The sequence below is a fragment of the Gorilla gorilla genome, chromosome 23 (genome assembly GCF_029281585.2).
Source record: "Gorilla gorilla gorilla isolate KB3781 chromosome 23, NHGRI_mGorGor1-v2.1_pri, whole genome shotgun sequence".
NCBI classification, from domain to species: domain Eukaryota; kingdom Metazoa; phylum Chordata; class Mammalia; order Primates; family Hominidae; genus Gorilla; species Gorilla gorilla.
The window spans coordinates 34,795,853-34,817,704 of NC_086018.1; the positions used below are offsets into that span (position 1 = coordinate 34,795,853).

Sequence of the window (21,852 nt, forward strand, 5' to 3'; positions counted from 1 at the left end):
CCATCCATCCACCCACCCATTCACCCATTCATCCATCCATCCACCCATTCACCCACCCATCCATCCATTTACCCATCCGCCCACCCAGCTACCCACCCATCCATCCATCTATCCATCCATCCATCCATCCATCCATCCATCCATCCATCCATCCACCCACCTACCCATCCACGGACCTGCATTCAAACCCCAACACTAACAAATCCTGTATTTGTGGGCTTAGACACATCACATCCCCTCTCTGAGACTCAGTTTTTCAGAGAATGGGAGTTTCATCATCTACCTTATGGGGTGGTTTTAGGGAGTAAGTGGGTAACCTCTGTAGAGTTCCATGCTTAGTACTTAGAACAGAAAAGAGACTGTTCCCTTCCATTCCCTCCTATCACAACTTTTCTAACTGTTGAAATCCAGCCCCCACCCCCTGCCCAGATGCATCTGGAAAGCCAATGCCTGACCAGGCCTGGGTCTTCCTGAGCAAGCAGAGTCTGACTGGTACAACCTTTATTGCTTCTCCAGCATTTTCCAGAAGAACGGTGTCATTAGAGGGCCACAGGGGATGGGGGAGTAAAAAATAACATAAACGAACTGAACAGAAATGCAGGAGGGTGGCGAGAGGGGCCGAGATTGGGTGTTCAGGGCAGAGAGGTGGAAGACCAGGGGCAGTCAGTGCTTCTTAGCTTTCAGCCACCAGAGTGGAGAATTCTGCAGAACAAAATGACAAGGAAAGTGAGTCAGAGGCGGGGATGCAAGAGAGACTGTCCACACCTGACTGCGGGGCCCTGGGTGGTGCTCTCTCTGGGTTCTTGCTTCTGCTGCAGCAGCCCCAGAGCGTAAGTGTGAAAATGAATGAATGAATAAATGAATGAATGGGCAGATGAGTGAAGTGAGGTGGGAAATGATGGGCCTACCATATCTGTTGCTTCATCATGCCATGCCACACCCAAAATCATTAATAATAACTACACTAATAACAGTAGCAATAATAATAATAATAGTTTTCTGAATGCTTATCATATGCCAGGCACTATTTGGAACACTTTATATGCAATATCTTATTTGACTCTGACAATAATCCTGTCTGGTGCATTTTGTCATTGTTCCTGTTCTACAGATGAAGAAACTGAGGCTCAGGGTCCTGATTTCTGGACTTCTCTGCTGTTTTTCTCCCCAGGAGATGAGAGAGGACAAGGAGTTTGCTGCCACGTGCCACTACGTGTCTCTGAGATGCCATGTCTCAGCCTGCTGGGGAGTGTAGGGTCTCAGGCAAGTGCCCATCGCCCTAGAAAATGCAGTGTTGTCTTGGCTGGGCACAGTGGCTCACGCGTGTAATCCCAGCACTTTGGGAGGCCGAGGCAGGTGAATCACTTGAGGTCAGGAGTTTGAGACCAGCCTGGCCAACATGGTAAAACCCTGTATCTACTAAAAATGCAAAAATTAGCTGGGTGTGGTGGTGGGCGCCTGTAATCCCAGCTACTCCAAAGTCTGAGGCAGGAGAAGTGCTTGAACCCAGAAGGCAGAGGTTGCAGTGAGCTGAGATCGTGCCACTGCACTCCAGCTTGGGCAATAGAGTCAGACTCTGTCTCAAAACAAACAAAAAAAAGAAAAGAGAAAAGAAAATGGAGTGTTGTGATGTGGGGAGAGCACAGGCTGGGGATTGAAAGTTGGCGCTTCCAGGCTTAGTCTGGCCCTATTTGCTGGAAAATGTGCCTCTCTGGGTTTTGGTTCCCTCATCTGTCAGTGGAGTGAAGAGAGGGGCCAGTAATAATTGCTTGTGTGAGACAAATAAAAAACTGGTCGTGAAATGGCTTCAAAAAGGCCACAAAAAGTATCTGAGACTCATTTGAGGTGAGCTGCGTCCTCCCTGGACTTTGTGTGGAATACAAATGTAAAACCCCGCCTATCCAGTTTCTTAGTTTTCATCATTGTACTGTGGTTATGTAAAATATTAACATCGGGGGAGCTGGGTGAAGGGTGTACAGGACTCTCTGTACTATCATTGCAATTCTTCTGTATATCTACAATTATTTCAAAATAAAAAAGTGAAAACACACACACACAAAAACCAAACCAATGCTGTATTGTAGAAATAACCTGGCACTGGGCTGGGCACGGTGGCTCACTCCTGTAATCCCAGCACTTTGGGAGGCTGAGGTGGGCGGATCACGAGGTCAAGAGATCGAGACCATCCTGGCCAACACGGTGAAACCCTGTCTCTACTAAAAATACAAAAATTAGCTGGACGTGGTGGCACACACCTGTAGTCCCAGCTACTTGGGAGGCAGAGGCAGGAGGATTGCTTGAACACAGGAGGCCGAGGTTGCAGAGAGCTGAGATCGTGCCACTGCACTCCAGCCTGGTAACAGAGTGAGACTCCATCTCACAAAAAAAAAAAAAAAAAAAGAAAGAAAGAAAGAACCTGGCACTGGCCCTGGCTAGATGAAGGGACACGTACCTGGGTGCCTCACCTTCTTGAGGTTTGACTTAGGAAATAGACATCATCCTCTCCTGTCCCCAGGCTGTCCTAGGATAGGAAAAGTGGGTGACCTGGATATGGGGGATGCAGGGTGGGAGAGAGTGAGGGTCCACCAGCTGGTTTTGAAATCTCCAGGCTCTCTGGCTGAGTGGTAACAGCAGTGCCAAGGATGGAGTCTCAAATAAATACCAAAACAACAAATACTCGTACAGAATCCCTCCCATAGGGCAGGCGTCAAAGTGCTTGCTTTCTTAGCCAGGAGCCTGTGATCTTCCAGGACCTCGGTGGGGCAGGTGGTTATTTTGAGATGTCTTTTATAAGCAGTACTTTTATTAATTATAGCTAGTAACTAACATTTATCGAATGCCAATGTGGGAAGCATTTTGCATATATTATCTCATTGAATCCTCATGACTACTCCATGGGAGAGACACCTTTGTCTGCATTTTACAGATGGGGAAACTGAGGCTCAAAAGTTAAGTAGCTTGACCATGGTCACACAGCGGACATGATTCAAGCTAGAAATGCTCTTAGGCTTCCTTCTTCATCCCTGTAGTTTCCGACCTACTTTGACCTTGGTATAGAGTGACGCATGCCCCAGCTCAAATATCACCATCCCATTGCATTAGTCCTTTTTTATTTACTTCATAGTCCTTGGCACTCTCTGAAATGATCTTATTTATGCACTTATTTTTGTCAGTCTCCCCCTACTAGAATGCAAACTCTAGAGGGCAGGGGAGCCTCTCTCTTGTTCACTGTTCTCCTGGCAGCCACAGTGTTCCTGGCACATAGTAGGTGCTCATAAATAAGCTCTGGGTGGATGGATGGAGGGATGGATGGACAGACGGAGGGAGGGATAGAGGGACGGATGGATGGGGGGTAGATGGATGGATGGATGGAGGGAGGGATGGATGGATGGATGAGAAATGGGTGGATGGAGGGATGGATGGAGGGGTAGGTGGATGGATGGATGGAGGGATGAGGAATGGATGGATAGAGGGATGGATAAAGGGAGAGAAGGATGAATGGATGAATGGGTGGGTGGGTGGATGGATGGATGGATGGATGGATGGATGGATGGATTGATGGATGGATGGATGGGTGGGTGGTTGGGTGGGTGGATGGGATAGCTCACGAGTCCTTCTTAGGGGTCAACAAGTTCTGACTTACTTTATAAAATTCACATGACAGTCTGGGAGGATTCTAATTTTATAGATGGGGAAATGGAGGCTGGGAAGGTGAGGTGTCAGGGTCATGTGGAAAACAAGAGGCAGAGCCAGGACTTGGCCTCCGGCCTCAGGAACCCACTACATGAATGTGGAGAGGCTACTCCTGAGAGGGCAAGTGTCCCAGCTCAGGCAGAAGCATGAACCCTCTACAGCTTCAACCTGTCATTTCATCCAGCACTGGCATTCCCTGTTTGGGGGCACTGAGTTTCTCTGTCCTGGGATAAAGGATGCATGAGCCTGTCCATCACCGCCTGCTCATGGAGAGATTGTCAAGAGGGGAAGCTGGTCCTCTCTGTTTTCCAGCCTGCCCTGACCCCTTCATCCTCACTCTGGAAATTATGGGCTCTCAGGCTGCTCATCAGTAAATAGCCCATTGGTCACCTTCACACTAGACGGGATTTGGTGCAGCTGGTGTGACGGGGACCCAGGGACACCAATGAGGGACTCTCCGGTGACGGAAAGTCAGACATTTTGGAGCCAGACTTTGGGAGGTACTTTGGAGCTGTGGGGTTTTTGAAAGCCTCTTAAATCAGCCCCTCTGCCCACCCTGCAATCTGTTCTCAAGCAGCCAGGACATCACAGTAGCCACATGCGCTGGCCTTCAGCAGAGAACACAGAATTCTAATTTTATCCCCTCAGAACCTTCAACAGGGGACTTTGTAGATAAATTGAGGGCAGGAGCCACCCCTTCCGTGCCTTTCCTATCTGCCTCAGGGCTGAGCTCTTAGGAGCCAGCCAATTAACGAACAGGTCTCCTAGCCAAACCCTTCCTCTAAAATGCCCAGGTCTCTCCTTAAAGAGAAACAAATGACTGGCCGGGTGCAGTGGCTCATGCCTGTAATCCCAGCACTTTGGGAGGCTGAGGTGGGCAGATCACAAGGTCAGGAGTTCGAGACCAGCCTGACCAACATGGTGAAACCCCGTCTCTACTAAAAATACAAAAGTCAGCCGGGCGTGGTGGCGCGTGCCTGTAATCCCAGGTACTCAGGAGGCTGAGGCAGGAGAATGGCTTGAACCCAGGAGGTGGAGATTGCAGTGAGCTGAGATCGCACCACTGCACTCCAGCCTGGGTGACAGAGCAAGACTCTGTCTCAAAAACAAACGAACAAACAAACAAACAAAGACTACACAAAGATCCTGTAAACTCTAGGTCAGCTGAATTGGTGGTAGGTTGGATCCCAGGATGGGGAATGTAGCTTGGAATGGTCGGGTTCTAGTCTTGGCTTTGCCATCTGCTGCTGTCCCCGGACAAGATGCCTCATCCTCCCTGGTCTTGCTTTTCTTATGAGTGAGTGTCGGGTCTAGAAGACGCCTTTCCAGCTGTCACACGGTGTTTGGAGCAAGCAAGCTGGGGGTAGCTCCCAGCTCCCATTTCTTGTTCCTGTGACCTTCGACTAGATGCTTCGCCTCACCTGTCAAATGGAGCTCAGGATAGTGCCTACTTCCTTAAGTTGTTCAGAGGAGCCAGCACTAAAGCTCTCGGTCACAGGCCTGATGCATAGCAAGCTCTCGGTATCTGGTGGTGTTGCAACCACGGTGTTTCTGTACTTCGAGCCACTTTGAAACCAAACCTATAAACGCCTGGCTGCTGCCCGGCAGAAGCAGGAGACTCTAAATGGTATTGTAACTGGTATTTGTTAGCATCATCATTGTTCTTGTTGCCATTGTTTGTCTCCATGATCCCAGCATTTCCTGCCTCCACCCTGGCACCTACCTACAATCACCCAGCAACCCTGGACCTACATCTGACTCTTGTTCCATCACTATCGGGCTAGGTGGCCATCAGTCACCACTTTAGCTCTCTGAGGCTCAGTTTTCTCATTTGTAAAGTGGGTATAATAATGCCTGTTTGGATGGCTATTAGAAAGACCAGATGGGGTAGTATGCCTGGCACACAGTAACTGGCTTATAAGTGTTAGTTCCGCCTCCCGTGTGGATCTCCCCAGCACAACAGACACAGGTTGGAGCTTTGACATAACATTAATCACGAAAGTCCTGAAACTAAGCAAGACAAGGAAGATATAAACAGAGGGTACGGAAAGCCTAAAGAGCAGCCAGCTGACCTGGTACAAGTTTCCGACCCATCTATCCCATCAGAGCTAGCATCCCACCTCTGGCACATCCATCCGTGGCAACTTAGTTCCTGATCCTCAGTTTCCTCATCTATAAAATGGGGATACTGGGACTATATCCTTATAGGGTTATGGTAAGGGCTCCATAAGATAATGGAGAAGGAGTGCCCAGCACAGTGCCTGGCACACAGTGGGAATGCGACTAAATCAACTCTTAATGTTGACAGGTAGAAGAGACAGTCTTCCTTTGGAGGCATCCAGAATGGTCATTCTCTTCTAAGACATACAAGTACACCAGTACTTTTGCAGTCTAAATCCTCGCCCAAGACCCTCTGGGGCCAGCTTGCAGATGTCATCATCGTCCAACCAAAAAGCGACAAAGGAGGTAGACGGTAGGGATGGGGGTGGGAAGGAGGCAGCAGAGGGAGGATCAGAGGACTAGAGGATTCTGTTCTTTTCTTTCCCTTAGGAAACTGAAATTAGCCTAATTAGGTCTGTCCCAGTCCAAGGCCTCGGGGATTGGACAAATTTAGAAGCTATTGACAGGTGAGACCAACACACGCTGATGGCCCAAAGCGAAACTGAGCCGGCCATTGAGTCAGCGGCTGGAAGGCTCTTTCCCTCCCTCTGTCGTGATGACCGGGATGAAGGAGCCGGCCTCCTGGTTTATCACCTCACCTCTAAATAGCTCCCGGGCTCGGTTTCTTATAAATTGGTATCTCGAACAGGGATCACCTTCCCATCCCGGAGAACTGGGAGGCAGAGTCACTCCGGGTCAAGCCAGACAGCCACAAGGACGCAGCGTCAACAGTTCTGGGGCTCACTCTGTGCCAGGCACCGCACGGTGTGTTATTCCATTTCATCCTCATCGGCTCTCTTATCTTCATTTTGTTTACAGAGAAACTGAGGCTGAGTGTCACTGTGTCACTCAGCTAGGAAGATTCTAACAGGCGTGGCTGGGGCCAGGGTGCGTCTCTTCCTCAAAGGTTGGAGTTAAATGGTCCTGGTCCTGACTCAAGCTGCAACCCCCAGAGGCAGAAGGAGAGGGATGCATGGAGGGGAATGTCTTTTTCCACCAAGCAGCTGCTCCCTTTCACAAGAGGCCAGTTATGTAAGGAAGGCTGCTTCCTCTCCCCTTGCTAAATCTTTTCTAGTGCAGCATAAGGCCAGAGCTAGGGAAAGTCCACACGGGAATAAAAAGAGCAGATTGCTAAGCACAGAAGCCATTTATAACTAAAACGTCTCAGCTCAGCTTAGGGGAGGGAGTGGTGGAGTCAGGAGACCAGGGTCCCGTTGGGCCAAGGACTTGCTTTGTGACTTTGGCACTTACTGTCTACGGGGCCTCAGTTTTCACGTCTCTCAGTGGGGATCACAGTGTCCCCTAGACCTCATTGAGCTGGTACCAGGGTGCAATGAAATAGGACAAAGCATCGTGCACCTTAGGGCTCTGCCCTCAAAACCCTGGGCTAGCCTTGATATGAGCATCCTGTCCTACTTAGAAATCAAATCCCCATAGAGGCTGGAGGGCTAGAATTACAGGGAGACCGGCAAATTCTCCTTCTATCTCTCTCACTTTTCTCCTGCTTTAGACTCAATTTCCTTTCTGTTGAGGATTGAGATTCCACCACTTTTAAAAGGTTTTGGGTGGCTTACGAGCAAAACATTCCCGTAAAATAAGAGGAAAGGAATCATTTCTAGAACATTCTCTTCATTCGAGCAACAACCCTGTAAGGTGTGTATTTTTCTCCCCACTTTCCAGGTGTGGGAATGGATGTCCTGAGAGAGGAAAAGATACAGCCATTCCCACGGCTGATCCCCAGCATTTGGCTTTCTAATTTCTGCCTGACTCAGGTGCTCCACCACAGCCCAAGACCTTATGCTACCACTCCGCCTCTCACGGTAAATAGGCTACTTAAGGATAAAAGGGAACAGATTTTGCCAGAGGGAAGCAGAAAAGGCAAATTCCTTCAGGCATGCGAGTGAGTGGCGAGGGGTGGGGGGGTTGCAAGGTTAGGCAATAATGATGACTACATGTTTCAGCAACAGAAGCAAAATGCAAACCCCAAACTCTTGAGTTGAGACACACTTAAAGCAGAGGGCAGTGGATCCATCACCGGGAATGGGTTTCAGGAAGAATGTAACTAGGACTGCGTGCAGGCACGTGTGCACACGGGGCATGCGGATCTTCTCTGCAGCAAGATATTAGGAGTCAAGGTTTGAAGAGGGCCCTGAGGCTTCACAGCAAGTCGCTCTGCTTCCCTGGGCCTCAGATTCCTTGTATGTATCAGTAACAAAGATATCTTGTAGAGCTGTTGGGAGGTTTGAATGAGTTAAAAGATGTAAGGCCTGTGTGCTGTACTTGGCACACAGGAAGTGGGGATGAATGCTAACCTCGATTCCTGTTGGTCAACACACTCTGCGGGGGCAGGCATTGAGTTTGGAAGGCCCAGGCTGGGGACACACGCTCGTGTGAGGCAGGATGGCAGAGGGTCCTGGCTGGACCACCGAGCCTCAGTTCTAGCTCTGCTACAGAGAGACCCTGGGCATGTCACTTCTCACGATGCCTCAGTTTCTCCACTTGCAAAATGGGGATAGTGACGGCATCTACTTCCTAGGATTATTGTAAGGCAGTGGTCCTCTAAGTGTGGTTCGCCAGATCATTAGCACCATCTGCTAACTTGTAAGAAATGCAAAAGTGTGGGCTCCACCTAAGGAATCAGAAACTCCTGGGGTCTGGCACAGCCATCTGTGTTGCCATAGGCCCTCCAGGTGATGCTGACACCCGCTCCCAGCTGGAGACCTGTTGTGAAGGTGAAGTGTTTGAAAAGCCACCTGCCACATAGTCTGCTTTGTCTGCTTTTTATGCCTGGGCTTTGCAACTGCAGGTGCTTTAACAAAGATTTTTTTTTGGCACCCTTCACCTCTTTTTCTAGCTTCTCTTTCCTTTTCAGCCTTAAGCCCTCCCCATATCAGTTCTGCACCAGCCTTTTAGGGTGGCCTTTGAGAATGAATCAACCACATCTATAAAAGCCTTTGAGCTTCCTGGAAGTAGTTGCCCCAGAGACAGGAATGCAAAGGGTTATTATTAGAACTTTGTCTTCCTACTCCCTCCCTTCAATACAGGATCTTCAAGAAACTGATAAGTATCACTCACCTTCAGAAGGACAAACAGAGCAGGGAAGAGAGGCAGTCCCTGGTTTGGGCTCCCTGGCACCTGCTACAGACAAGTCTCCACAGATCCCCAACCTTGGCTGGCAGATCATCTCCCACTACATACAGCAGTTATGCATCCTCATCACTGCACAGTGCTGCCCAGAGCTGGGCACTTGTTCATTCATTCATTCATTCATTCAACCAAATACACTTTTCTTTTTCTTCCACTATGGGCCAGGCCCTATTCTAGGTGCTGGGATTAGAACTGAAAAAAACAAAGTTCCTGCTCAGTGGACCTGACATCTTAGTGGAGGAGAAAGAAATAGGCAATAAGTCAATAAATATAATCATCTTATAGTAAATTAAACTATGAATGAATGAATGAATGAATGAATGAAGCAGGCAGCACAGGTCACGTGCTTCGGAGCTCAAAAGACCCGACTTATTCAGACTTTGATCTTTTCTCTTCCTAGCCTAAAGGGTTTATGCAAGCCCTTAGCCTCTCTGAGCCTCAGTGTGCTCATCTATAAAATGGGAATCATAGTAGTATACACTTCAGAGATAGGTAGGAAGATTAAATGAGTGAAATGCTAAGCACGGTGCCTGGCACATATTGAGTGCTCTATGAACTTAGATGCTATTGCCATCATCACTCAAGGTCACGCAGCTGAGCCAAAATAGTGAAGTGGTCTTCTGTGTAGAGGTTTATCCACTGAGACATCTGTGAAATCCCAGGGCTGGAATGCACCCCAGTAATTGGCTAGTGATCTGCCCCATGTCCCATGGTTTTTTTTTTTTTTTTGGTTTTTTGTTTTGTTTTGTTTTGTTTTTGAGATGGAGTCTAGCTCTGTTGCCCAGGCTGGAGTGCAGTGGTGTGATCTTGGCTCACTGCAACCTCCGCCTCCCGGGTTCAAGCGATTCTCCTGCCTCAGCCTCTTGAGTAGCTGGGATTACAGGTGTGTGCCACCACGCCTGGCTAATTTTTGTATTTTTAGTAGAGATGGGGTTTCACCATGTTGGCCAGGCTGGTCTCGAACTCCTGACCTCGTGATCTGCCCGCCTTGGCCTCCCAAAGTGCTGGGATTACAGGCATGAGCCACTGCACCCGGCATGCCCCATGGTTTTAAAGACAAGGCACTTTACGGTCAGAGGGGCTCTGGGACATGCCCCAGATCCCGCCAGGAGTTGAAGGCATCTTCCAGCTATAGGTGGGGCTTGGGCCTTCTGGCCTTTAGAGAGAGTGACAGCAAAGCAGAGTATCTGAAACAGAACGTCCTGGGCCCCAAAAAGGCTCTGCTTCCCATCTCGCTGCCTATTGGGCATCATTGCACCCACCCTTCCTGCGTTAGGGGGTTGGGAGTGAGGAAGGGGGCATCTGCATCTTCCCACCTCAAAAGCATGAAGTGTGGGGCCCCAGTGCCTCAGGGTGGTCTGTGCTCATTGTCTATTTTATGTCTTGCCTGTGAGCTCAATGGAGGCTGCACAGGTGGGCCTGGACCATGCTGTTGGGTTTGAATCCTGGCCCTGACACTTGCTGGCATGGTGACCTTGCACTCACTCCCTGAGCTGCCCTTTCTACATCTGCACTTATGTCCTCTGTTGTCCCAAGGTCAAATGAGGTAACCAAACCCAGCACTAGGCTGGACACACATGACATGCCCAGCTAATAATTCTTTCCTCCCATTCTTGGCAAAACAATCTTCTTGCCCCTTTCTGAACATACCCTAAAGTTTCCAGCCTTGGCTGATGCCAATACCTTGCCTGGACCCCACTCCCTCTGTCCCCTACAGCCTGTGGCTTAGCCTCCAAGCCCGTACAAAATGCCTGATGCCTGCGCCTCTGCCTCTGGCTGGCACTATCGCTTGTTTGTGTATATGTGTAGAGCTGCAAGCAATTTGCAGACAATAAAAATGACATTGCATGGCCGGGTGCAGTGGCTCATGCCTGTAACCCCAGCACTTAGGGAGGCTGAGGTGGGTGGATGACTTGAGGTCAGGAGTTCGAGACCAGCCTGGCCAACATGGTGAAACCCCGTCTCTATTAAAAATACAAAAATTAGCTGGGCATGGTGGTGCGTGCCTGTAATCCCAGCTACTCGGGAGACTGAGGCGGGAGAATTGCTTAAACCCAGGAGGCAGAGGTTGCAGAGAGCTGAGATTACACCACTGCACTCCAGCCTGGGTGACAGAGAGAGACTGTCTCTAAATAAATAAATGAATAAGGCATTGCAGTGGCCATTTATTGAGCATTTGTTATGTGCTGGGCACTACAGGCCACATTTCCATGTTATAATGCCTAGTTTACAGATGAGGAAGCTGGGGCTCAGGGCTAAGGAGTAGCTGCTCAGGGCCACCCAGTCAGGAAATGGGCCTGAATTATTTTTACCTCTTCCATTGCCAGGCACAGAGTTGCTACTCAGTCAACATCTGCTGGATCTGTTAGAAGAGTTTAGTTGATGCCTTAAGATCTGAGTGTGGCAGGGAGAGAGGGAGGGAGGGAGGGAGGGAGGCAGGAAACTGGGCCAGGTTTGGCTGGTTTCTCTTCATCAGGTAGGTTGTCTGTGAGCAGTCAGCCGTGAAGACCCAGCCCAGGGCTTCTGAGCTATGGCATATTGGCTGCAAATAAAAATGGAAGGCAGGTCTGGAGGCCAGGGTCAGGGTTCAGACGGGAGCCAGGCCTTGGGGTGGAGCTGTCTGATAAGCAGATTGGTGGGGATGGGGGTGTGAGGGAGGATCTGCCAAGCACCAGAAGCCCCAGGAGCGGCCAAGCCAATGATGCCTTTCCAATACCCTCTGCTCCACTCCTTTAAAACCACCTCCCTCCTTCCCAGCCACAAGAAGGGCAGCTGGCATCAGATGGCCAGGGGACCCCCTGCATTTGACCTGGATAGGGATTCTCCATTCTTGTTACTGGCAGGAAACAAACAAACAAAAAAGAAATCAACAACAACAACAACAACAAAACCCTCTAACTCATAAGCATACACCTACTTTCATAATCCTTGTACCTTTCCCAAAGCAATTTTGTGTTCACAGAATCTTAATTTTCACAACGAGCCCAAATAGGTCTTAGGAGAAGCTGATGCACCCTATTTGCCGGGCAAGGGAACGTAGGTGTGCAGAGGTGACGTGTTCAAGGTCACAGCTGGCAAGGGGCAGAGAAGGAGCAGAGCATGGGGTTCTGGGCTTTACACTCAGGCAGCGGATGTTAATGAAGCACCTGCTTTGTGTGAGGTATTGGCTAGATACTGGGGCTAGAAGGATGAATGCAACCCAATCCCTAGTTTTAAGGTTTACATCCACTTACATGTTGGATGTAAGTGGGTAGAACGTGAAGATTCTAGACAGAAGGTACCCTTGTGAAAGTACCTAGTTTTAAAAAAATTAGCTAACAAATACATATATAGCATTTACTCTGTGCCAGACACTGTTCTAGGCACTTTACATATTAACGCATCTAACCTTTGTAATCACCCTGTAAGAATTATCATTCTATTCAGTTCAGAGATGAGAAAACAGAGGCTCAGAGTAGTTATCAAATTACGCAAGGTTACACAGCTCGAAAGTGCTAGGGCTGGGATTTGAACCCAGATAGCTTGGGGCCCAGAGGCCAAACACCTACACATAGTTTTCTCTGAGACCAGCAGAAAAGCCTATTATGGGAGCAAATGGCAGCTTAGCATGCTGCAAACACTCATTGAGGCCTGGTTCTAAATCCCCACCCCACTGCTGTGTCCTAGCTCTTTCAACTAGGCTAAGCACCTTCAAAGTCCATTTGCCCACCTGCAAAATGGAGATAATTCTGGAGAAAATCATAAGCTAAGAGAGATGGCAATGTGGGTGTGCTCTATGAATGCCACACAGAGCCAAATGGAGAAAGGAGTGGACAGTGGGCCACTGGTCTCTCACCTGTGCTGACACTGAAGCCTGCAAAGCAAGGCAGGGCCAGGTATTCCCTGTCTGAATTCCCCGCTGATTTCTGGTTTACTGTTTTTCCTGGCTGTGCTGCAAGGCTAGAATAGTATATTTGAGTAAAACCCAAACAGGTTTTGAGACTTGGGGTTACAGGACACCAGGACAAGATGCTGAGGAGGACAGGAGATAGGAATTTCCATCCCTGGAATCTGAGGATGTGAGAGGCAGAGGATCCTTGGGGATTAGTCGGCCTCATTTCCTTGGATTAGAGATGGGAGACAGAGGCCCAGCGATCGAGAGACACTGCCCAAGGTCACACAGCCAGTTTGGGCAGAGGTTGGGCCAGTATCCATGCAAAAATGCAGGCAGAGTTCAGGAAAAAAAAATCCCAAATCCTCCTGGATCCCCTATCCAGCAGGAAAAACAGAATCTGTTCCTTTTAGGTTTTCAAATTAGGAAAATACACCAGTTTTCCTTTGTCTGGAGTATGTGGCAGAGCTCTCAGACCTAATGGATTGCTTTTTATCTTCTAATCTGGGGGAGTGAGGGACCCCCATATCATCCCTTCCTTGTGACAGACATAGCTTCAAACTTTTCCCATCCAACACCCCAAGATCCACAATATGCCCAGACCCCAGGTCACGGCTACCCACCGTCAACCCCAATTTTGCCGTCCCCATCTTTGTCTCCAGCAGCCATCAGCATCTTGGTTTCTTTAGCAGACAGGTCTCTGGCATCTGGGGAGAAGCCTTTTAGGATGAATCTGGAGGAGAAAAAGGAGAAAGCCGGTGAGGGAGTCAGGCCGAGGTAGCCTTGCAGGACGCTGGATGGAGGGTGGTCTGGTGTCTGTATGGGGAAAGGGATGGCCGGGACAGGCAGCGAGCAGCAGTCACCCACACGGATGCTCTGGGCCAGGTAGCCTGCTCGGTGGCTGTGCTTTCGTGGGTGAGTATTTAGGAAAGGACAGGCTGTCCTCAGTGAAGGGTTGTCCTCACTTCAGGGAGGGCACCTACATTCGTTAATGTATCCAACAAGTATTCACTAAGTGTCATTTCTGTGTCAGGCGTGTGCTGGAAAGTGGGGTCACAGTGGTGATCTTCGGAAGGCACTGGAAAAAATAAGGAGATCACGGGCTCCGAGAGAGACCACACAGTGTGATCGGCAGTGGAGGAGGGTGCTCAGAAGCTGTATCCGCCCACCTGCGGTGAGGGGAGGAGGGGGGAGGCTTCCTGGTGAAGGTGATGCCTGGAGGACAGGGGGGAGTCAGCCTCTGTGAGTGCGTGTGTGTGTGTGTGTGTGCATAAGTGTGCATGCATGTTGGATGTAAGTGGGTAGAACGTGAAGATTCTAGACAGAAGGTACCCTTGTGAGATGGTTTAGGGGAGAGACAGGATGGGTGGGGAAGTCCCTACTTGAAAGGCCTCTCCCTACACCCACCCCCCGCTTCTCTTTTTGACAAAACTCAAGGCTTTCTTGGCCAGAAAGTGACATAAGGCAACCTGAGTCAGTAGACATGGCCGGATGGCTGAGGGAATTATGGTGGGAGATGCTTTTGCAGATGGAGGCATGCATTTTCCTAGCCACAGCCTTCTCCTTCTCTGCTTTTCTCCAAGGACCCCTGGACTCCCAGAGGTGGTTCTGCATCCCTGGCTTGCCCAGAAATTGCACCAGCCACACTAGTACCAGAGGGCTGGGGGCTGCAGGAAGGTGGAAAGTGTCTTTTAGACTAATGAAAATCAATGAGACACTCAAGTGAATGCTTTCTGCCCTGCCTATGGTGTTAGGCAGCAAGAAAACTGCCTCTTCATTTGCATTAAATTATTAAGTAGCATCATTCCATTAGCAATATTAAGTGGCTATCATTTAACCTAGTTAGTTGCACTTTCAGCTGAGGGTTTTACTCTTCCGAAGCAATAGCACCAGGAAGCCTTCTCCCCTGGTGCCCTGGGTCCGAGCCCTGCCTTCACGCACAGTTACTTTCTGTGAAGCAGGCAGAGTGAAAGGCAGGTCTGATGGACACTTGGAAGCTAGAGTCCCAGCCCCCACTTCCTCTCGTGCAGCCGTGGGCTGGGCAGCCCCTGCAGGCCTCCGCTTACCCCAGCTCATCCTCCTCGATGAAGCCACTTTTGTCCTTGTCCAGGATGTGAAACACCTTCTTCACATCATCCGCACTCTTTTTCTTCAGGCCGACCATTTGGAAGAACTTTTTGTGGTCGAAGGAATCGGTAGCTGGCGGGGGAAGAGCAGGGTCAAACAAGGACCAAAAAGGCTGGTAGGGAAGGCTGGGAGAATGCGGGGTGTCAAGGCATTTGTTGATGGATTCCCACATGCCAGTCATGGGGAATGAGAGGTACCCACCTCTATCCGAGGGCTGAGGGAGCCCGGGCAACGGAGGATGCCCTGTCCAAGGTCACAAGGCTGGGAGTGGAAGAGGTGTGCTCAAACCCAGACCTCCCTGGCTCTCAAGCCTGCCCCCACACCCCACCTCCACTGCACCCATTGCTGATGATGGGAGCAGCACCTAAGAACCAAAGGCTTTTGTTCTTCTGAGAACCTTGTGTCCAGGAAGACTTTTGAGTGCCAGCTGGTTGGGAGTGGGCTGGCGAATTGAAGGGGGCATGAACATGGTCCTGGGGTTAGGGGGAGGAGGGTTGACCTTCTTTCTTGGCCACGGACTTTGTTGCCAGAAAATTGACATAGAAAGGACAGGTTTCCCTCAAGGTCATACAGTGGGAGGAGGAGGGGCAAACCCGGAAGTCCTGGCTCTGCACAGAAATCCACTTCGGAGGCAGTGGGAAGGGGGTGTTGGGAGGCTCCCGAGAAACACCCAGTTAAGTTTCTTCCCAGATGGGCTTGAGGTGAAGGGAGAGGGTTATCCCAGGACCCTGGGAAGGTGGCTTCCCAGAGAGGTTCTTGTGCCCAGGGGAGGCGGTGCAAAGCAGAAAGGAAATGGGGGTCCTTTTCTACCTGCAATTTTCTGTATCTTGGGGTCCTGTTTTAGAACACCTGGGGAAGGGTACAATGTTAGATCATGTATTGTGTGTGTGTGTGTGTGTGTGTGTGTGTGTGTGTGTGTGTGTAGGGGGTGGCTGTTGAAGTCATGTTCTCTTCCCCTCAGCACAGGGCTAGAGACAAGGAAAGTTGCCCTGTCCACCTCCGACACTAGGCTGGGCAACCCAGTTCTAATACCCCTTCTGCCCAGCTAGGTGACCTTGGGCAAATGTCTTGTCCTCTCCAAGACAGTTCCCTGGTTTCCCCATCTGGAGGACAGGGGAGGAGGAAGGCGGGCAGCTTAGCGCAGAAGTCCCGGGCAGCTGGGAGAGGTGAGACTGCCAGTTCCCCTCCCCTGCCCGCCTAAGGAGGCTGGAGGTTTGAGGCACTGAGGATGCCCCGTGCGGGCTTAGGCAGAGCTGTGCGCCGGCTCCAGAAGGTCACCTCGCCCGCAGGTCCGTTGCTGAATCTCAGTAAAGGAACTAGGACAGTCAGGGGGCCAACAACGGCTACCGCCTGGCGGGAAAAGTCCTGTCCAGAATGAGGGTCCAGGAAAGGGGTCTCTTGGAGAGGAGGATGCCCCCTGCAGTCCTCTCTAAGTGCCTTAAAGAGGACGTCCAGAGAGCTCGTACTAGGACCCTGGAGGTCTCTCCTCCGACTCTGGTCTTCGCCCTTGGTCCCGGACCCTGAGTCCTCCCAGCCACCGGGCCTTCGGCACCCTCAAGTTTGTGTAACTTGGGCAGGGCGCCCTCTTCCCCGCCCGCTCCCCGCGCCAAGCCTCGCCCCGACAGAGTTTGGGAACTGCCAAGGACGCCCCCGCCCCGACCTCGCCGGCGCCCAGCGGGAAGTGTGGGCAGAAGCGCGCTGGGGAGGATCTGCCAGCTGCGGGGCCAGCGGAGTGCAGGGGCGCGGGCGGTGGACGAGGGGAGAGGGATGGGGAGGGGAGTGCGCTTGCTCACCGCTAAAGGCTCCCACCGCCTTCTTGATGTCCTCAGCGTTCAGCAAGTCTGTCATCGACATCCTGCAACTGTTTGAGCGGGCAGAGCAAGTGCGAAAAGATTAAAAAGTGCTTTTCTCATCATTTCTGCTCATATGACCAGCGCTGCAGTGCTGCGCGCCGGGCGCACCCCCGCCGGGCCTGGCATGGCGCCAGGGGCCCGGACTCTGAGCGCAGCGGGAGCGGCTCAGTCCAGCCGCGCCGCTGAGCAGCGCCGGCCGCCGGCAAGAAGGCGCGCGGACCTGCTACCACTCTTGCACCGCCAGGCCAGGGGTCCGCGGGATCCCAGGGGCTGCGGCCAGGGCACGAGGGAAGGGGCCACTTCTGGGATTTAGGGGGCACTGGCGTCACCAGCTGGGTCTGGAAAGTCCACCTGCCGTCAAGGACACGCAGGAGGTGCGCCGTCTCAGATCTGGGAACCTCGGAGGATGTCCTGCCCCGTGGGGGAAGATCCTGAACCCTCAGCGGCCAGCCTGCACTTCAGGACCCCCTAGGCCCTGCTCCCTTTCTCTCTCCACTCCTACCTCAGCCTCTGCTCTGGTCTGCCCGGGATGCAAATTTATGCTGCAAAATCTGAGCGCTGAGGTCCTGAAACCTGACCCACCCGACGCAGGGAGGAGGTGGCAGGGACAGGGACAGGGACAGGCAGGAGCTGCTGGGGCCCACTTCGGGTGCCCCATCCCACATCTGGCCAGGGATGCATATTCTAAAACCTGATTTGATGTTTTACTTTTATTTTTTATTTTTTTGCTGGCTTGATTTTTCGAAGAACACTTCTCAGATCTCTACTAACTACTTGCTTTCCTGGTCTCCCGGGTCCTGGCATCATGGGTCCAGACTCCCCCTACTCCTATAAACCTTTTTTGGGCAGAGTAGGGTGGGAGAGTCCGCTTGGAATTGCTATGCTCCCTCCCAGAAAGCCCCATATGTGTTTGGAAGAAGGGTAGCACCTTCAGACCACACTTTCTAGACAACCTAAGCAGGTGTGGGGGTCTGAACTTCACCTCTGGAAAAATGTCACGGTGCCTATCTGTATGCAGCCAGAGACCCGTTGTGTTCTTCCCCATGGTTCCCAAGGTTTCAAGCTGCAACCAGCTGCTTCTAGAGTGTGTGAGCGCTGGACAGGGAGTCAGGAGGCCTGGGTTCTAGATCCTGGGCTGCACTAAGTTCCAGTGTGACCTTGGGTTGTGACGTTCTCTGGGCTTCTGTCTCTCTCTGATGTGTTGATGATGTCAGTGGTCCCATGTAGTGGGACCTGGGGACTGCAACTTAAGGTATGGGCAGGTAGGAAGGGCCTGGGGCTGTGGTGGCCCTGGGTGGTGGGGACCAGGGAGAGCAGCTGTCCAGCTGTCCAGTAACTCAAGTTCCCTGACATCGCTGTCAACACTGTCTCCTGCAGCTCAGCCCTGGATGGCTGCCCTTCCTGGAAACCTTAGGATACCGCTGCTGGCTCCAGCTGCCCCCTCCCTGTGAGTCAGCTCCTTCAAGCCACAGCCCGCCAGCTGGCTTCCAAGGCACCAAGGATGCAGCTCCTGACCTGATGCCTCTCAGCTCCAGGACTTCCCAGGACCCCTCAGCTGCCCTGGACCCTGCTGCTACTGCCGTCACCTCTGCACCTTGTCCCCAGCTGGGCTGCTGACTCAGATATGCCAGGCTCCTATGCTATCATTTCAACTCCCAGGCTCAGCTCACTCCAGGGGCCTAGTTGGAGAATGGATTTCCACAGCTGAAGGACCCTTCAGCTACACCAGTGGAGAAACGGACGCGCAGAGAGTCCGTGAGTGGTCTAAGCACACGTGGTAAAGCAATAGCAGAGCAGGGTACACCCCTGGGCTCACTCATGTGGAGTTCAGTGACTCTCTGGGTGATCCTCCCTGGTGCCTGGGACCCAGCTCTATCAGGTCCCATACATCTCAGCCACACACTGGCTCCTGGTGAGCCCCTAAGCAGCTACCCTGTGGCAAAGGCTGCAGCCTCAACAGGGGCTCACTCTTCTTCCGTCTCCTTCCTCCATCTCTCCCTGCTGCTGAGTTCTCCTATCAACTTGACACCCCCTCCGGGACTGAGTCCTCCCAGCCAGAGCATCACTGTCATTAGGTCAGCCCATCAGCCCTCGGTAGTCCTCCTCTGCCCTCTGGGTCCCCTCTGATGGCATCACCAGAGTCCACAGATGTCTGGCTCCTCCCCTCTTGTTCTAAGGCTGGGGAATCTGAGGCCCAGCCATGAGGGGCGGTGGGTGGGGGGAGTTTGCCCCAGGCCACACCAGGAGTCTGGGTGTAGAAGCAGGAATGCATGCTCTCAGCCCTACATTCCACAGCTGCCCTGCCTCCAGCACCCCCACCGCACCCCCCTCCCCGGGTCACTACGGACAGGGGAGATGTAGCTGTCCCTTCCAGCTGGCTCATCCTGCTGCATCCCTCTATCCTCCAACCTCGGTAGCTGCCACTCACCTCGGGTGGGGGTGGTGGGCTGGACCCTGCACTGAAAGGCTGGGCTGGTGGGAAGTCCTGCTGGGAAGTGAGCCTGGAGGTGGGATGGCCACCTATATAGGCTTCTGCTCTAGCTATTTTGGGAGGTGGCACTCCCCGTAGCCCCTGGCCCCCTCCCCTTCCGGTGTCAGGTACTCCCCAACCGTGGTGCTGGGTGTCTGTATCACATTCAGCCTCCCTGGGCCCATCAGGCTAAGACTATTAATAACTCTTGGCCCCTGCTTCCCTCCAGCACCCAAAATTGAGGCCCAGGCAGGGCTTGCCTCTTCCGTGAAGCCTTCCGTGACCACTGTAGATGGCAGCGATGCTTCCTTCCTCCATATCCTGCCAGGAAAGGAAGAGAAACAGCAAGGAAAAGAATGAAACAAGAACTGTCCTCTGTGCATGGGGCTGAGCCCCATTCCTATGCTTATATGATCTCTCACTACAGCCTTACCAGGTAGACATGGCTGCTCTCGTACAGATAAGGAAACAGCATAAAGACGTTAGATGTTAAGTGACCTGCTGCTCAAAGCCACGGGCCTGGGGTTGGGAGCGGACTCAGCACTTTTGTGCGAGGATCTAGTGCCTGGTAGAAGGAGATGTTCCGCATATTCTCAGACAAGTCCCTTCCTCTCTCTTTCTCAGTCTTTCCACCTGTAACATGAGCTCAATCAGAGGTAAACTGTGCTCTATAGATGGTCTAGGGCGAGGGGAAGATGGACCCCCTGAAATTGTATGCGTGTGACATTGAGGCACAAAAGACCAAGCCCTTCATGATTTGCAAAGAGATCTCTGACATTGTCTGTTTTGGATTGGAGATGACCATCTGAGGGTTGTGTTTTGAGAAGCATGAATGACCAAATGAATTCAATAAATATGTAGTGAATATCTAATCTGACCACCATGAAATGTTCCTCTCCTCATCCCTAACCTGAAAAGAATCTCCAGGGCACGAAGATTGTCAATGGTGGGGTCTAGTTCTTCACAGTGACACGAGGAATCCCAGGCTCCATGCAAAGGCTGTTTGGAAGCTCCATGGATAGAAAGGGCCGAGGGCAGGCTGCATGGGGGAAGCTGGGACTGGGGCCTCCTTGAGGTGTGGTGCTGGGGCCTGAGCTAGGTTGCTGGTGGTGGCAACAAGAAGGAGTGTGCAGATAGGGGAGCACCTCTTGGAGAGAAGCTTCCAGAATTGGGGCTGTGGCATGAACAAGAGGGACAAATCCAAGCTGACCCTAAATATTCAAGGTGGGGTTTGCTGAAGAAGGAAGGTGTTGATTTTGAAGGCAGGGAGTGTAAGGAGGAGGTAGTGCTCAGTCGAAGGGATGATAGAGTGAGTGATGTTGAATCCTAGGGTGTTAGGGCTGGGACAGCCTCTGTGGTGATCGGCTACAAACTTCTACAAATGACATCATGTTATAGATGAAGAAACCAAGGCCAGGGTGACTTACCCAAATCCCCCAGAGAGTAGTGGAAGAGCCAAGAGCTGATGCTGGGTTTAGGGGACCTGAAGGACACCCTGGCGGAGATGTGTCTGAACTCTGGAGTGAGGTCAGGGCTGGACCCTGGGGGCTTTGTCATCAGAGAAGTCAAGGAGTTGATCTGGTCAAGTCGTGGGCATGGCTGAGCTCAGGGAGCCGGGATGCAGGAGAACCTTGAGGATGAACCCTTGAGGAAGATCGCTGGCTGGGGCCTGGAAAATAATTACACTTGTTTGTTGAACAGTGTGCTGGGTTCTGTGTGCACAGCATCGCATTTTGATTCTTGTATCCCCTTAAGAGGTAGGCAAAACCCTCTCTTTTTTACTAATGATGGAAGAACAAGGCTCAGAGAGATTGGGCAACTTGCCTAAGATCACAGAATGGAGGTAGGATTTCAGCCCCGGTTCTCTGACTCCAAAGCACTTGCTCCTTTCTACCACACTATCCTGCTTCTAGAATAAGACCGGAAGACGGGAGCAGCACCTACTGTGGGTGAATTCTCAGGAGCCCAGATGGCCTTCCTCTTTGTCCCCATAGGTCTTCTTCATGTACCTCTAATTAAGCAAATCTGAATGGGCTGAACCATATCGTGTGTGTGTGTGTGTGTTTTGGGGGGGTGCATTTATTGAGCACCTACTGCATACCTAGTGCTTTATGTGCTTTATCTCAGACGTTCGAAGAAATAGAATCTCAGAGAGGTTTAGTGACTTACCTAAGGTCACACAGGTAGGAAGTAAGTGGGAGAGCTAGGATTTAAACTGAGCACTTCTGATTCTGGAGGATCTTTCCCCCTACAATACTTAAAGTAGGGTAGAGATGTCCTAAAACCTGAGTCATATATCTGGAAACATGATCTAGTTTTTTTTTTTTTTTTTTTTTTTTTTTGCTCTGAATCTGTGCTAATTGAAGCAGGCTTCATTTTACTAATTTGGTTAATTATACAAGGGCCTTGATGCCAGAAAATGGGTTTATCAGTCAGGTCTGTTTTTGCCTGTAAGTGATGAGAAAGTCTGACTTGGGCTAGCTTAAGACAGTGGGGGATTTGCTAACTCATGCAACTGAAAAGTCCACGAA

At 51.3% G+C, this 21,852-nt stretch overlaps 1 protein-coding gene across 1 annotated transcript; it reads right to left on the reverse strand.

Annotated features, from left to right (window-relative positions):
• Positions 1 to 484: 484 nt before the first annotated feature.
• Positions 485 to 17,327, reverse strand: PVALB (parvalbumin). Its single transcript, XM_019017936.3, has 4 exons — positions 16,792 to 17,327; positions 14,938 to 15,070; positions 13,495 to 13,604; positions 485 to 702 (listed from the first exon to the last, which is right to left on the reverse strand). The coding sequence occupies exons 1-4, from the start codon at positions 16,850 to 16,852 to the stop codon at positions 674 to 676; spliced, it is 333 nt and encodes a 110-aa protein (XP_018873481.1). The 5' UTR covers positions 16,853 to 17,327; the 3' UTR covers positions 485 to 673.
• Between the last annotated feature and the right edge of the window lie 4,525 nt (positions 17,328 to 21,852).

Bases quoted from the DNA above. Each gene is read 5' to 3' on its own strand.
- PVALB (XM_019017936.3), bottom strand. From the start codon at position 16,852: ATGTCGATGACAGACTTGCTGAACGCTGAGGACATCAAGAAGGCGGTG. The intron at 15,071-16,791 runs GTGAGCAAGCGC...TTCCCCCGCCAG, and splicing joins GGCGGTGGGAGCCTTTAGCG to CTACCGATTCCTTCGACCAC. The intron at 703-13,494 runs GTGGGTAGCCGT...TTTGTTCTGCAG, and splicing joins CGGCAAAATTGGGGTTGACG to AATTCTCCACTCTGGTGGCT.